Here is a 17,045-nt window from a genome sequence, read left to right as displayed (position 1 = left end):
ATTTGACAGAGAGAGAGAGAGAGCACAAGTAGGCAGAGCAGCAGGCAGAGGGAGAGGGAGAAGCAGGCTCCTCATTGAGCAGGGAGTCCAATGCAGCTAGATCTCAGGACCCTGGGATCATGACCTGAGCCGAAGGTAGATGCTTAACTGACTGAGCCACCCAGATGCCCCAATTTTAGTGCTTTTAGAATGTGTGCAAATGTAAGTGACCATCAGCTTAATATAGACTGTTATATATATAGGATGTTAGGTATCAACCTAATGGTAACCACAAATCAAAAACCTTTAATAGTCAAAAAATGAAGAGAAAGGAATCCAAGCATATCACTAAGGAAAGCCATCAATCCAAAGGGAAGAGAGTAAGAGAAGTAAGGAATGAAAAACTACAAAACAATCATAAAAACGTAACAAAATGGCAAAAGTACATACTTATCAATAATTACTTTGTTTGGAGTTTCTAGCAGGGGAATGCAGTACTCATATCCCCTCAATAATTACTTTGAATGTAAATGGACTAACTGCACCAATCAAGACATGGGGTGACTGAATGGATAAAAAAGCAAGACCCATTTATACGCTGCCTACAAGAGACCCACTTTGACTTAAAGACACAGATCGAAAGTGAAGGTATGGAAAAACATTTATTATGCAAATGCAAGTGAAAAGAAAGCTGAAGTATCAATTATGGACAAAATGGACTTTAAAACAAAAACTGTAACAAGAGACAAAGAAGAATACAACCTAATGATAAAAGGAACAGCAATTCAACAAGGAGATACAACGACCGTAAATATTTATGCACCCAACATGGGAGCACCCTAATATATAAAGCAACTATTAAGAGACATAAAGGAAGAAATCAATAGTAATACAATAACAGTAGGGACTTTACTACCCCACTTATATCAATGGGTAGATCATCGAGAAAGAAAATTAACAAGGAAATAGTGGCTTTGAATGATACATTGGACCAGATAGATCGAAGAGTTACATTCAGAACATTTCATCCAAAAACAGAATACACATTCTTTTCAAGTGCAAATGGAACATTTTCCAGAATAAATTACATATTAGGACACAAAACAAGTCTCAACAAATTAAAAAAGACCGAAATCATATCATGAATATTTTCTAACCACCAAGGTATGAAATTAGAAATCAATCACAAGAAAAAAATCCAGAAAGAACACAAATACATGGAGGTTAAATAACATGCTTCTAAACAATAAATGGGTCAACCAACACATCAAAGAAGAAATAAAAAAATATACGGAGACAAATGAAAATGAAAACACAATGGTCCCAAATCTTTGGGATGCGGCAAATAGCTGTTGTAAGATGGAGGATTATAGCAATATAGGCCTAACTCAAGAAGCAAGAAGAATCTCAAATAAACACCTTAACCTTACAACAAAAGGAGCCTGAAAAAGAAGAACAAACAAAGCTCAAAGCCAGAAGTAAGGAAATAATAAATATTAGAATAGAAGTAAATAAAACAGGGACTAAAAAAACAATTAGAATAGATCAATGAAACTGGGAGCTGGTTCTTTGAAAAGATCAACAAAATTCAAAATTGATAAACCTTTGGCCAGACTCATAAAGACAGAGAGGGAGAGGACTCAAAAAAGTAAAATTGGAAATGAAAGAGGAGAAATAACAACCAACACCACAGAAATACAAAGGATTATAAGAAAATATTATGAAAAATTATATACCCACAAACTGGACAACCTCGAAGAAATGGATAAATTTCTAGAAACATATAACCTTCCGAAACTGCATCAGGAAGAAATAGAAAATTTTGACAGACTGATTACTAACAATAAAACTGAATCAGTAATTAAAAAAAAAAAACCCTCCCAACAAACAAAAGTCCAGGAACAGTGGCTTCCCAGGTCAATTCTACTGAACTTTTAAAGAAGAGTTAATACCTATTCTCAATCCATTACAAAAGATAGAAGAGGAAGGAAAGCTTCCAAATTCATTCTGTGAGGCCAGCATTATCCTGATACCTATACCAGACAAGGACACTACAAACCTCCCCCCAAACTATATGCCAATATCTCTGATGAACACAGATGCAAAAATCCTCAAGAAAATATTAGCAAACTGAATCCAGCAATACATTAAAGAAATTACTCACCAAGATCAAGTGGGATTTATTCCAGGGGTGCAAGTGTGGTTCAATATTCACAAATCAATCAACATGATACATCACATTAACAAGAGAAAGGATAAAAACCATGTGTTGGGGCGCCTGGGTGGCACAGTGGTTAAGCGTCTGCCTTCAGCTCAGGGAGTGATCCCGGCATTATGGGATCGAGCCCCACATCAGGCTCCTCTGCTATGAGCCTGCTTCTTCCTCTCCCACTCCCCCTGCTTGTGTTCCCTCTCTCGCTGGCTGTCTCTATCTCTGACGAATAAATAAATAAAATCTTTAAAAAAAAAAACAACCATGTGATCATCTCAATAGATGCAGAAAAAGCATTTGGCAAAGTACAGTGTCCATTCATGATAAAAATCCTCAACAAAGTAGGTAAGAGGGAATATAATAAAGGTCATATACGAAAAACCCGCAGCTAACATCATTATATGGTGCTAAAACTGTGAGCTTCTCTGGAATCAGACAAGGATGTCCACTCTCACCACTTTTACTTAATATAGCACTGGAAATCCCAGCCATAGCAATCAGAGAAGAAAAAGATTTTGTAAAAGGCATCCCAATTGGTAAGGAAGAAGTAAAACTTTCACTATTTGTAGGTGACTTGATACTATATATGGAAAACCCTAAAGACTCCACCAAAAAACTACTAGAACTGATAAAAGAATTCAGTAAAGTCACAGGATATAAAGTTAATATATAGTGTTGCATTTCTATAACTAATAATGAATTAGCAGAAACAGAAATTAAGAAAACAGTCCCATTTACATGTGCACCAAAAATAGTAAAATACCTAGGAATAAACTTAACCAAGGAGGTGAAAGACCTGTACTCTGAAAACTACAAAGCACTGATGAAGAAAGGAATGCCTGTGTGGCTCAGTCAGTTAAGCATCTGCCTTTGGTGCAGGTCATGATCCCAGGGTCCTGGGATCAAGTTCCATATTGGGCTCCTTGCTCATCAAGGAACCTGTTTCTCCCTCTGCCTGCCACTCCCCCTGCTTGTGCTCTCTCTGAGAGATAAAATAAGTAAATAAAATCTTTAAAATAAGTAAATAAAATCTTTAAAACACTGATGAAGGAAACTGAAGATGACACAAACAAATGGAAAGATATTCCATGCTCATGGACTGGAAGAACCAGTATTGTTAAAATGTTCGTACTACCCAAAGCGATCTACAGATTTAATGCAATCCCTATCAGAATACCAATAGTATTTTTCACAGAGCTACCACAAATAATTGTAAAATGTCTACGGGACCACAAGAAACTTCAAATAGCCAAAGCAATCTTGAGAAAGAAAAACAATGCTGGAAGTATCACAATTTCAGATTTGAAGATATACTACAAAGCTAGAGTAATCAAAGCAGCATGGTATTGGCACAGAAAGAGATATATAGATCAACAGAACAGGACAGAGAGTCCAGAAATAAACCCATGCTTTTATGGTCAATTAATCTATGACAAAGGAGGTAAGACTATACAATGGGACAAAGATGGTCTCTTCAACAAGTGGTGTTGGGAAAACTGAACATAAGAATGAAACTGGACCACTTTCTTATACCATACACAAAAATAAACTCAAAATGCACTAAAGATCTAAATGTGAGACCTGAAACCATAAAATCCCTAGAAAGCATAGGCAGTAATTTCTTTGATGTTGACCACAGAAACGTTTTTCTAGATATGTCTCCTAGGGCAAGGGAAACAAAAGTAAAATTAAACTATTGGACTACACAAAAGTAAAAAGCTATTGCACAGTGCAGGAATTCATTAACAAAACAAAAAGGCAACCTACTGAATGGTAGAAGATATTTGCACATGATATATCTGAAAAGGGGTTAATATCTAAAATATACAAAGAACTTATTACAACTTAACACCAAAAAAACCAAATAATCTGATTAAAAATGAGCAGGGGACATGAACAGACGTTTGTCCAAAGAAGACATGCAGATGGCCAACAGACACATGAAGAGATGCTCAGCATCACTCAGCACCAGGGAAATGCAAATCAGAACCACAATGAGGTATCACCTCACACCTGTCAGAACGGCTAAAATAAAAAAACATAAGAAATAACATGTGTTGACAAGGATGTGGAGAGAAAGGAACCCTTGTGCACCATTGGTGGGAATGCAAACAGGTGAGCTACTGTGGAAAACACTATAGAAGTTCCTCAAAAAATTAAAAATGGAATTACCATAAGGTCCAGTAATTCCAGTACTGGATATTTACCCAAAGAAAATGAAAACACTAATTTAAGAAGATACATGCACTCCTATGTTTATTGCAGCATTATTTCTAATAGCCAAGATATTGAAGCAACCCAAGTGTCCATCAGTAGATGATGGATAAATGACGTGGTACACATATATATAGATATATATAATGGAATATTAGTCATAAAAAAGAATGAAATCTTGCCATCTGTGACAACATGGAAGGGCCTAGAGGGTGTTAAGCTAAGTGAAATAAGTCAGGCCAAGAAAAATAAATATCATATGATTTCACTCATATGTGGAATTTATGAAACAAAATGAACGAAGAAGAAGAGACAAACAAAAAAACCAGAGAACAAACCTGCAATTGCCAAAGGGGAGGGGGGAAGGGAAACAGGCGAAGGGAATTAAGAGCACATGTATCAAGATGAGCCCAGAGCAATGTGCAGAATTGCTGAATCATTATATTGTACACCTGAAACTAATATAACACTGTGTTAATCATACTTGAATAAAAAACTGAGAAAAAAATATCTATGTCATAGGGTTGTTGTGAAGATTAAATGAATTAAATCATGCAAGTTATGAGAACATTTTCTTGCATGTATGAAGTACTTAATTGATTCTACTTACTATCATTTGAGAGATTAGACCGTAGATTGGTAAACTGACTTCTATCAGTCCCTTTAGAGGGGAGACTAAATTCCCTGTTCCAGCTGCTTAATCCTAACATATATCCACCACCTGAAAGCCTCCTTCCTGGTTACCTCGACCTTCTTGGCTGCAAGATGACTGCTCCAGAACCCAGACTTACATGAAGCTGGGGGATGAGGAGGTGCAGGATGGAGAGGCCATACTGGTAAACCACGAACTCCCTGGCAGAAAGATCTGTGGGTTGCACAGTGATAAGCTCTTCGTTCTTCATTATCTGAGGTTTTGGGACATCCTGCAAAGAGCTTTTGGGCACTACAGAGATCAAGAGAAAACAGCAAAGATTTCACTGACTTTTCTGTCCAGCAACGATTTTTAATAAAAGCAACAAGAACAACAACACAATCCAACTTAGAAAAAGGTGTATTTGCTTCCATCCATCCATCCATCCATCCATCCATCCATCCATCCATCCATCCATGCTATCCTTATGCACTGCGCCTCAGATCCTCCTGCCCATTTTCATGGAGAAGCAGTTGAGTCTCAGTCAATAGGAACAGAGGTGCAAGCACCAAAACACAAACAAACAAACAAACAGACCCGCAATAAAACAACAACCCCCCCCCAAAACCAAAAAAATCAAGGATCTGGAAAAGATGGTAACCAGTTTTCTTCTACTATTTCATAGGGTTGTTTGGAGCACTAAATGGGATGTACTCGGAGCTGTGTCTGGCACACAGTAAGCACCCAGTCAACATTAGCTGGATTAACCTCATAATCGTACTTCCTCACAGAATTGTCTCTAATGGGTCTTGGGTCTTTAAACATATTGTATTGTCTTTCTACCCTCGAGAAGACAATGAAAAAAAGCTTGGGTAGCACAGTATGGGAAACAATGTCGAACTAGCAGCCAGAGACCTGGGTTCTGGTCCAGATCCTGGGAGGCCCAGGGAAAGACACTAAACTTCTTCGACACCAGCTTTCTCATCTATAAAAAAGTAAGTTAATAATCTTTTGCTATCTTACAGAATTAGAGTTTGGGTGACCAGGCGTAAACAAGGCAATGCATATAAAAATGCTTTCCTTTTTTTTTTTTCTTAAAGATTTTTATTTATTTATTTGAGAGAAAGAGAGAGCGCGCGAGAGAGCATAAGCAGGGAGAGAGACAGAGGGAGTAGCAGACTCCCTGCTGAGCAGGGAGCCTGATGTGGGGCTCCATCCCAGGACCCTGGGATCATGACCTGAGCCGAAGTCAGACACTTAACACACTGAACCACCCAGATGCCCCCAAATTGCTTTCAATACTATAAAGGCAATACCATTGTAAGACAATGGAGGTTGAAGTGGTGGCGAGAACCCACCTTTCTGCCCACAGTCTTCTTTGTTCCCCTCAAAGGGAAGCCCAATTAATACTAAGATTCATTAAGTTCTGGGGTCAGCAAAACTTTTCTGTAAAGGGTCAGTAAATCTTTTAGGCTTTGTCAGCTGACGGGCAAAACTGGGGTTCAAATTCAGTGTTCCCACCTTCGTGGTAGAAGCGTGGGCTCATTCTCCCGCAGTGCCTTCCCTTGCTTCTCTGAAACACAGCCGTCTGTCCTCCTGGGAATTCAGCACCACAACAGCCTGCATCTCCCTTCAGGCACTGCCTTTATGGTGTTGGCTCGTTTTTCATATGGGTAAGCAGGTTAAGAGCACAGGACCTGGGACAGAGTTCCAGCTGAGCTCCCTGTTAGCAACATGATTTTTGACTACTTACTTGGCCTATTCAGATGCTTCAGTTTCCCCACCTGTAAAATGAGTAGAAGTACCTACTTTACTGGGTTGTTGTACAGATTAAATGAGCTGATGTACCCAAAGACCGAGACTCGCACACTACATATTACGAAGCGCTCCATGAGAATGTTACTCTTCTTTTGACTTTCCCCCCAGTCATTCACAAACGTAAAACTTTTCTTAGCTTGTGGGCCACATAGAAACAGCTGACTGGAGTTGGCCTGTGGGCCACAGTTGGGTGACCTCTGGTCAAATTCAAGAGTGTTTATGGAATTATGCTGACTAGCGGTCTCCATCATGGTCAACTGAAAGGCATACGTTATTTCCTTCTAATCCTCTTCCACTTAGGCGGTAAGTGGGTTGAAAGAGATCTAAATCTTCAGGGCAAGGCCAGCCACGTTCTTGTTTGACTTCTAATGTCAAGGGGTGGTATTGGTAAAGTGATATGGAGTCCTTTTTGGGGCACGGTCTTCCTATTCTTTGTCTCCTCTGCCTATCTCCTTGTGTTTCAACCTCTTCCATTAACTCCTTGGAACACGTGGAGGGCCAGTCTGGGGTAAAATCCTAAGATTTAGTTTCAGTGTTTAGTGGGAAGGCAGAGAGTCTTTAGGATTTTCCCTTCGAAATTGGCCAAGTTATCACAGTGAGACTTTGGTTCCTATTTGTTATTCCTTACATGGAAAAGGCCCTTGGGAATCTTAGGTGTAGGGGCGGGGAGAAAGGGATGATTGGCAGGTCAGGATTCTGACATTTCCTAGTCCCCAGAGGTCACACCATCAAACACCTTCAGTGCGCCATGATAGTTCCAAACAGGGGCTCCAGGGAAAGGAGGTTACCTAGCTGGTGATGCATCTGTCCTTGTAGTTCAGCTTCCTCCTTGGGGGCTTGGGACCAGATGTCTATTTTCTTCAGGGTGGAAAAGAGTGGTGAGAGCCACATGACGTCAACTTTATCTGCATCTGAACAGAGGGGGAGAAGACAGTTGTTGGAGTAAGGGCCCAGGACTGTGAAGTAAGAAAGAGCCAGCCGTACTGTCAGACATGACAAGTGGCCGGTAAGATGGCCCCCAGGATCCTCCCACGTATATCCATGCCCTGTGTTACCCCTCTCCTTGAGGGTGGGTTGAACCTAGTAATTCATTTCTAATAAATAGAATATAGTACAAGTAATGAGATCAGGATAAAATAAGACTGTGGCTTCCATTTTTTTGGGTCCCTTCTCACTTGTTTGCTATGAAGGAAGCCGGTTGCCATGTTGTGAGCTGTCCCATGAAGTCCATATGGCAAGGAACTGATGTCTCTGGCCAACAACCGTAGGACAGAACTTTGATTCCCCAGGCAAACCTTGAGGTGACTGCAGCCCTGGCTCAACACCAAGATGGAGCCTGTAGGAGACCGTAAGCCACAGACCCCCAGCCCCCACTAAGCTGCACCCAGATTCCTGACCCCCAGAAACTGAAATAATCAATGTTTGTTAAGACACACAACTTTCAGGTACTTTGTTACACAGCAATAGAAAAAGAATACATTGGGTTTCTCTATGTTCTTCCTGAAGAAATTACTATGGCCACACTCGTAGAGTGCCAGGAGCCCTGACTGTAGCATTAGAACTTAGCAAATATGATCAGCATTGGCGGCAGAAGGAAATGTTGGGGCAGTGAGCAGCCTTACCTGTTTTTGGCCCCTGATCCTCCACGCCTGGGCCATGGCCTTGAGCTCCATTCAGTGCTGCGGTGAGGCTCTTCAGGAAGGGGATCAAGAGTGGGCAGGCAGCAGCCTGGTCCCTGAGAGAAGTGGTGATCATTCCATAGAATCTGTCTCCAGGGTAATTCTCCAAACATGCAGGGGAGCCTGAGGCAACGATCTAGGACACAATAGTCAGAACTTGGTTTCATGCGTGGCTCCCACCGGTCCCACGTGGCTGCTTTGGGAGCTTCTCTCAGAAGCCCCCACTAAATTGGACATGCAGATCTCCATGGCCAAGTCCAAGGCAGTACCTGGGTGTGCAAGAGGTGGAGACGGCTCAGCTCCCGCTGGTACTGCAGGTGACTGAGGGCCCTATTCAGAAAGTTCTGTCTCTCCCTTACCACCTCCTGAAACTCATCAGAGAGATGTTCAACCACCTAGAGCACAGGAAGTGAAGAACCCAAATGAGAATGGAACTTCTTTCTCTCCTCCTGTTCCTCTCCCAGCCCATCCGCTGCTCCTTGGGCCCACCTATTCCTGAATATCACACTGCCCTGAAGAACCACATCTGATGACACAGGAGGATGTGCTCATCCTGCACGGGTCCCCTCATCAGCCTCTGAGCCTCACCTTCCTGGGACGGTTCCAGATCTGGGGGCTCAGACTCCTAGGTTGCTCCAGCCACATCTCCTGCTCCTGGCCCTGCAGCCGGCCCACTGCCTGCCGGAGCTTTTCTGCTGTCTGTCCTAAACTCTGCAGGACTTTCTGCATGCCCAACATCATCTCTGCCTCCTGCTCCCACTCCTCTCTGTCTGCTGCAAGGGGCAGAGGAAAGAGCCACGTGAGAGGAGCCACCTCTGGGGAGAGGGAGAAGAAGAAAAGACACAGTGGTTTATTAGAGCCACAGAACCTGCCAGATCAGAGCCAGGGCCTGCCTGGGGGAGCCTGGCTGGTGAGCACATTCAGAGGGCAGGAGGGACTTCCCACCAGGAAGCTGTGGGAAGTGTCCCCACTCCCAGGAGATTTCTGCTCTGGGGATCTGGGCCCAGGGGACGCTGTCCCACCTTGAGAGAGCAGGCCCTGCTCTGGGCTGCTCTGTGTGCTCAGGGCGCTGGCTCTCCTCTCAGTCTCCTGCAGACAGCAGGACTCCAGCGCTGCCCGGGCCTCCTCAGCAGCCCTCAGCTGCACAGGACAGGAAGCGCAAAGAAAGGGGCCTCAGAGAGGGAGGCCGGAGCTCTGGGCTGGGCCGCCTCATGGTGGCCCTTCTTCCTTCCCGCTCCTCCTCCACCCTGAGACACTTAGGGGGTGACCAGAGTCTAGGGCCTGGAGCCAGGGAATCCTGGGACATCGTCTGCCCTGAGATGGGTCCCATTTTTGTGGTCAGCGGGGAGACAAAGGCTCCACCAGAGAAACCTGTGTAGTCTGGGTAAAGGGTGGGATGGTGAGGTGGTGTCTCTGGGCCTCACCTGCTGCTGGGCATCTTTGCCTGGGATGGAGAGCAGCTCATGGCCCAGCTGCCCCAGGCATTCTGCTAGACGCAACTCTTCTTGTCCCTGGCTGTGCCAGTACTGCTCCCGGGCTTTCAGCTCCTTCTCCAGGATGTCCAGCTGCAACGTCCGGATTGTTTACGGCTCATATGCTTTTTCTCCTCACAGCCTGGGGTCTGGCTGAAGATCCCCAGCGCTTCTGCTCCAGACAGGGGCCTCTCTCACCCTCAGGTGCCCGTGACTAAGCTCGGTGAGACAGCTGACTTGGTTGTAGGTGGAAAAATAATAACTAGGCACCTGCTTCAAGATCCCAGTCCCTTTCTTCCTCCTTCTAGTGCCCAGCCTCTCTGGAGTCCCCTGGCCCCCTGCTCCCACCTGCCTCTTGGGAGGCCAGAGCAGGTGGGTGTGTGGCAGTGGGAAATAGTTCTCATCCCCTCATCTCACTCCTTTAGACGCTTCTGTGAAACTGTGATTTGGGGCTAGAATTAAAATGTCTTGGTTTCTAATGAGAATCTCTTTCAACACATCCATCTTTGGTCCTGAAATGAACCGGGCTGAGAATGTATGGGAGGACCCTAAGACATTTCCATTTTCGTGGAGATCTGCCAAGGGCTGAATTATTGCAATAACCTCCTGGCTTCCTGCTCCAAGCTGGCCCTGCTCCCATCCATCCTCTGCACGGCTGCCAGAAGGAACTTTCTAGAATGCTGACTACATATTCACATACACACACATAAAAATGTCTGGAAGGAGATGTGCCAACCTGTTAATAGTGGCTGCCTTTGGTGGGAGACTGGGGGCGAGGTGAGTAGTGTCTGGATGGGGGGCTGCTTATGGCAGATGGGGTGAGAGCAATGGGGAGGAGGGACCTTGTGCTTCTTCATTTACATATGTTAAAACATGTAGGATTATCAGTAATTTATTTTCTTTTTGTATTGTGCCAAATTTTCCAAATTTAAAAGTCTTAAAAATATTCATATCTGATCATATCCCATGTCTACTCAAAACCCTTCAATGGCTCCCCATGGCTTTCATGGTAAGCCACACTGCAGGCCTCAGCCAGGCACCCAAGGTAGTTCGTGATTTGATTCCGGCCTTGCTGGCTGCCCCTCACCCTCCTGGAATAGTCTGGGTCTCAAGCTCACCGCCTTTGTGTTGGCTGGCCGCCAAGGCCTCTTCCGACTCTTTCTGACTCAGCCCAGCCATTGCCTCTTTAGGGAAGCCTTCCTTGAGTTCTCCTCCAGGTGATTTGGATGTCCCTCTTCTGTGTTCCCTTAACACCCTATAAACCACGATCATGGTTGGAACCATGGCCGACCAGTTTCCTGAGGACAGGAGCCCCTAGTGCTTTTGCATCTCAACACCTAACACAGTGCCTGCAACCTAGAGGGTACCCAATACACAGCTGTTGGATGAATGGAAAAAGGAATAGAATAAATGGCTCCTACAAACCAGACCAGGGTCTCTCACTCCCCGAGGTAGGGCCTCCAGCACTCGGACGATGGGCACCACCACTCCGGTACAGGGGTCTGTCTGAGCACCAATGACAGGACCAGGTTCCCCAGTCAAGGGGTCTATGGCTTGAGCCCCAGTCGAGATTGGGACAAGACCTGTGGGAAAGAGAGAGAGAAAGAAGGAAGGGGTGGTCATGGAAAGAGGTAAACATGGTGGGAAGGGAGCCAAAGGAACCCTCAGAACCCCCTCTGCCCTTCGAGGGGTTCTCAGCAGGAGAGAAGCCTCAGAAGGCTTCTTGGAGGCCAGAGACCCTGAGGGTGAGGTTCTGAAGTGCTGATTTTTGAAAGAACCCAATTTTCTCAGTGGGAGATAAATGACCTGTGGTCCTTGGGTTCTGGAATCTCTGAGCACTTTATTTCGGGTCTCAGCAGCCCTAGTGGAGGCATCAGAATGACTGCATCCCATGACTCATGAGTAAATGGACTGGGGGGTACCCCTCCTGGAAAGCGCTTTCTCATCCAGGGTAAGTCACATTCCTGATCCCCCTCTGGCTTTCACAGGCCTCCAGTTCCCTCCTACCTTTGCCATCAGCATCTTCCATTGAACCTGCCAGGGGTGTGGTGTCACCCGAATTCCCATCAGTCTCCATGCCCAGGATGGGCACCATGAGCCCTGAGCCCTCAGGGTCTGGGATCTCCATCCCGTATAGGACAGGGATCCACAGCTCTGTCCCAGGATAGCACATCATTCCTAACACAAGGGGGAGTTGGTAGAGAGAAGGGGGATTGAGGTTAATCCAGGCTCAAAGGGCTAATCCCTGACCAGAGAAGCCTCCCTGGAAGACTGCATTTGTTTCCTGTGGGGCCTCCTTTAGCATTTTGAATTCAGGAGGAAGGTACTGACTTTTGGGAGGCTGAGAACAATTTCCAGGCCACACTAAAAAGGTAAAAAAGAAAGGAACAAATATTCTTGAACACCCACCATGTACCAGAAGTCTAAGCTTAAAAACTCTTTATAAATGACATTTTATTTGGTCCTACCATGGACCTCAAGTATGTACTATTTTTATCCCCATTTTAAAGATGGTAAAACAGAGGCAGAGTGACGTAGTAACTTGCCCAAGGTCAAAGAGTTATTAAATGGTGCGGCAGGGCTTCAAACTCAAAACAATTCTGATCCAAAACCCTGGTTCTTTTTTGTCACATCATGGGCAGAAGCTTCTAGAAAGAATGAGTGAGGTAAACTCCAGGAAGGTTCCCCTCCTACTTCTTTTCCTTGCCCATTTTTGTATTAGTAGAGGCAGAAAGGAGGTGGAGGAAACTCAGACCCCTGGTGTAAAATGGGTTTCATAACACATTATGGTGTTGGGAGCCCTCTGAAATAACAAGAGAACATAGCTTTACAAACACAAAGTGTAAGGCCCAGCGGGACTAGCAAGAGATGGAAGGGCGGAGTTCAAGCTGAGCATTCACGGGGTCAGGCACGAAGCCGCCATACTCCTTCTCTCCTCCCTCGGTCCCGTGTGTGTGACCACAGGACTGTCCCTGAGCTTATGAGCTGAGGGCACTGAAGCACTGGGTCATTCTGGGCCTGGGGTTTCAGGGCCCAGAGCCTAGGTCTCGGTCAGTAGTACCTATCCTCCCGCCACTGGTCACAATGGCTTCTGCTGTCCCCAGCTGCCGCTCCAGCCTCCGAGCCTGCTGTAGGATGTGGTGCAGACTCAAGCCCAATGCCTGTCTCATGTCCTTGATGGTAGCTTCCAGCAGCCCCTGTGTCCTTGATCCTGGCCTCTCCTGGTAACTCCGGAGCATAGCAATCACTCGCCCCTGGGCCACCAGCACATTGGCGTCCAGCAGGGCCTGTGATCCTCCCACGTGGGGCACTGCCTGCCCCTCCTGCCGAGAAGCTCCCTGCAGCCGGACCGTCTTCCTGCTCAGAGGCTCCTCAAAGCTGTCACCAGGCAGCATAAGGCTCCCCGAGGTGTCTCGCAGCCCACCCAGTGCAAGCACCTGACCTGGCAGGGAACCCAAGAGGATGAGGTAGGAAGGGGCCTGAACAGAGACACAGGGAGATGAGGCATAAAGGAGGACTAGGGCCTGAAGACCTTGTGAGTGAAGGGGGTGGGGGACCAGAAGTCAGGGGAGGGGAGTTTGAGGGGAGAGGGAGAGGGCCCAGGGGTAGAGACTGTGGTGGCAGGAGGAGGAATGCCCCTTCTTGGCTGAAAACATTCCTTTACTTTTACTGAAGAGCCTGCTTGGGTCTCTTTTTAATCCCCAACACGCTGTGCTGGAGATGGGGATGGGGATGGGGAAGCCAGGACCGAGAACACAGGTGGGGTAAGGGCAGAGTGAGGATAAAGGGTGGAAAGGTGGGTTTGGGGGGGTTTGCAGCCTGGACCAGAACATGGGGGGTTTGGGGGCTGGGGGGATTGGGAAGCCAGGCTGGGAAGGGAAGAGAAGGTGGGAGCACAGCACTGAGGACTGCAGACACCTGTGTTTTCATCCAACCCGACTCCCAGGATTGGCGAGATGCTTCCTGTGACTGGGTCCTCCATGGGGCCCCCCAGCTCTAGAGGGGCCAAGGTCTTGGTGAGAGGATTGCAGTATGTGCCCCCAAGAGTGAGCCACTGCCTGGTTTGGGGATGCAGAGTCACAGCCAGCACGGGCACCTCGATGCCAGTTGCGGGGTCTGTCATGAGTGCCCCCAGCTGTGATGTCCTTCTTGGCTGCAGGACGGGCAGGTGGGTGGCGGGAGGGGAGCCTGTGGCCAGACAGGTTGGGTAGGGCACATAGGGGAGGATGGCGGCTTCTGACGTTCGGGACGCCACCTGGACAGGGAGACCGGGAAGTGTTAGTACTCTCCATACACCAGCCTCCCTCCCCAGCCCCGCAGAGCCTCTTTGCACCTGGGAGCTCTGGGCAGCCTGCACCCTCTGCAGCAGGAATGTTAAAGTGAGGAGGGGGAGAAAGTGTTTACTGCTCTGTTCGTCATCATACCCCACGGTGCCAAGACAGAGCCCTGCTCCCTGCCTTGTGCTCCCGGGGAGCTCAGCCCTGGGCTAGGTGGGGAGCTCCTCGTGGTCAGGGTCTTACCAGAACTGAAGTCGGTGGTGGGCACCAGGGTAGCTCTCTGTAGATCGTACCCCAGATTTCCAGCCTCAGGCAGCACCTTCCCAGTGTCAGGGTGGATGAAGTAGCCAGGGGGTATGGGCCCTGCATAGCCACTGGCTAGAAGCATTGCACAGTTGGGCCCAGGGACCATCAACTTGGTGACAAGATCCATGCTGGTGTCCTGGGCGCCCCCTTCAGGGCCTGCTGAGGCTGCAGGAAAGCAAACAACTGCTCAACCCTGCGCCTGAGGCTGAGGGGACAGGCTAGGGGCTCCCTTGTCTGGTGCCTGGAGGGAGTTGGTAAGAACCCCAGCCCAACCCCAGTAGCAAGTGCTCCCTGATGGCAGAGTATCTTGTCTTTTGCTGAGTGCAGGGCATGATTCCCCATTTGAGACATGACATTGTGATATCACCATATTGCAGGCTGGCAGGGACTGGAAGGACTTTGGGAAACAGTGGTGACAGCCTAGAGGTCACCTGATGGGGCCGGGGACTCCCAGAATTCAGAATTCCCACAGAGAAACCAAGGGGATCCTTCTCCCACTCTTCATTTCCAGGCAAGTCCAGCATTCTCCAAATGTGGCCTTTTGCACTCATCCATCAGGCTTTTGCTGCCAGGAAATGCTCCCTGATGTGTAAAGCCATGCTTTTTGTAGCATTTTTGCTCGTTTCCTCCCCTGTTCTTCCCATTTCAGAGGCTCTTTCTTCAGCAACACAGCTGTTTCCCCACCACTGCACAGAAAGTCCCTCTCAACTTTGGGGGTTTCCGCTTTGCTTTGCCCTTCTCCCCTGCAGGGTGTCTAGGGGAGGGACCACATTTCTGCAGGGCCTGTCCTCTCAACGGCAGGGCCAGATTTCCTGGGGGACCTGGCGAGGGGGAGGAGGACCCACCTGGCTGCAGCAGCTCTGCCCCAGCGCCGGTACCCAGGACGCCCCAGGCTTTCAGGTGGTGGCCCTCCTGCAGCACAGCCTGGGACACGCAGCCCAGTGCAGCATCCAGCTGGGGGACTTCCCTGCAGGGGGCATGGGGGAGGCCCTATCAGGGTGGTGAGGGACGGGGAAAGGACCCTCTGCTGTGGCCAGTTCTGGACCTGGCGAAGCCACACTCGCTCCTCCCCTAAACCAGATCTCCCCAAGCCTGGCTCAGAGGCACCAGATACACACCCTTGTGGGTTCGGCCCAGCCTGGGAGGACTTCGCGGGCCCGGAGCCCGCCTGGGCCTTCAGCAGCCGCTAAGCCGTTGTCGGCGCGGAGCAGAAGGAGGCCCACTGCTCCTGCCTGGCACGGAGATCCTGGCGGAGGAGCCTCAGCTGGCAACGAAGGCTCGCTGCGTACTGGCCTGCCAGACGCCCCCTGCGCCCGGCCCCCTCCTCCGCGGCCCTGGCGGCTGCCTCGGCAGCCTGGGGTCAGAGACAGCCCTGCCTGCGTGTCTGCGGGGCTGCAGATGCCAGGGACAGCAGCCCAGGGGCTGGGCACGAGCTAGCCCCGGCGGGGAGCTCCAGAACATTCTCGGCAGGCCCGGCAGCAGTGGCAAAGGGGTGTGAAATCCCTAAGGGTGGGGGCTAAGAACCCTGGGGCCTGGGAGGCAGGACCGTGGGAGAGGGGCCACGGGGGGAGGGGGCAGGGGTGCGGGGCTCAGGGAGACCCGGGAGTCACATGTAGGCACAGACACCAGATGGGAAGGTGTGAACACAGCCCGACCTGTTGCAGCTCCGTAGGGGGGCTCCCCGGAAGCTGGCCCGCAGAGGCTGGGATGCGACGCGCAGCCCCCCACGGCGGCCGCAGAGAACGGGCTTCACTCAGGAGTCGGAGGCAGAGGAGTTTGAGCTGTGGGAGAGCGCGCCGTTCACGTGAGACGGCGCTCCTCCAGCCGCGCCGCCTCTCTCGTTGCTTTGATCACAGCGCCCTCTGCTGTCCGTGTGGAGGAGGGACGCCGCAGCGCCACAGGCCCCCTGACCCAGTTTCCATACTGGGACTTTAGTGCGTTCTTTTTTGTTCCCAACGCCTGTCACTTACTGTCCTGAATTTACGCATTCCAGATGGGCTACCGAGGACCAGGAATGGGGATCTGACAGACTCCAGAGGTGGTCTTAATAGAGTCCCCTTCACTGATCTGAGGCCCAAAGTTCTGAAAATCGGCCCTAAATTTAATCTGAAATCTTCTACCCCCCCTCCCGTACGCTTTCCTTCTCCCCGATTCCTTATAGATGATGGAGGATTTCTTTAGGTTCTATATCCAGTAACTAGCTCCCTTCTGCGATGAATCTGTTTTCAACCCCATTCACGTCTCCAGCTTTTCCACTTACCTCTTCCTTGGTCTGGCTGAGTTTCATTGTCACCGACAGAGACTGCCTGAGCAGGATCGCAAAGAAACGGTCTGGGTCAAACCACTCCAGGTCTACCTGCTCCTCGGCCTCCCAGCGCCCACCTGTCAGGGGATGGGAAGCACGATTAACCTCCTGATAAGCAAAGATAAGCCTCCCTGCCCATCTTCCCTGCATCT

At 48.3% G+C, this 17,045-nt stretch overlaps 1 protein-coding gene across 3 annotated transcripts in view; it reads right to left on the bottom strand.

Annotated features, from left to right (window-relative positions):
* The window catches only part of LOC109489917, a 26,114-nt gene extending 9,842 nt beyond the window's left edge, over positions 1-16,272 (bottom strand). Inside the window, exons 1-12 of one of the 3 annotated variants that reach the window (XM_034665729.1) lie at positions 16,244-16,272; positions 15,434-15,555; positions 14,526-14,753; positions 13,924-14,260; positions 11,431-11,588; positions 9,958-10,098; positions 9,556-9,673; positions 9,122-9,306; positions 8,803-8,928; positions 8,477-8,669; positions 7,643-7,765; positions 5,197-5,348 (exon numbers count right to left, since the gene is read on the bottom strand). In XM_034665729.1, coding sequence (XP_034521620.1) covers positions 5,197-5,348; positions 7,643-7,765; positions 8,477-8,669; positions 8,803-8,928; positions 9,122-9,306; positions 9,556-9,673; positions 9,958-10,098; positions 11,431-11,588; positions 13,924-14,260; positions 14,526-14,651 — 1,659 coding nt within the window. In that variant the 5' untranslated portion in view covers positions 14,652-14,753; positions 15,434-15,555; positions 16,244-16,272. Of the gene's footprint in view, positions 1-5,196; positions 5,349-7,642; positions 7,766-8,476; positions 8,670-8,802; positions 8,929-9,121; positions 9,307-9,555; positions 9,674-9,957; positions 10,099-11,430; positions 11,589-12,012; positions 12,184-13,066; positions 14,261-14,525; positions 14,754-15,433; positions 15,556-15,706; positions 15,774-16,243 lie in introns of those variants that run through there. The other 2 variants (XM_034665730.1, XM_034665728.1) reach the window with 2 other exon arrangements.
* Positions 16,273-17,045: the final 773 nt, after the last annotated feature.

This window comes from Ailuropoda melanoleuca, chromosome 8 (genome assembly GCF_002007445.2).
Source record: "Ailuropoda melanoleuca isolate Jingjing chromosome 8, ASM200744v2, whole genome shotgun sequence".
Taxonomy (NCBI): Eukaryota; Metazoa; Chordata; class Mammalia; order Carnivora; family Ursidae; genus Ailuropoda; species Ailuropoda melanoleuca.
The sequence above is the reverse complement of the archived record's forward strand: the minus strand, read 5'-3'. Positions and strand labels throughout refer to the sequence as shown.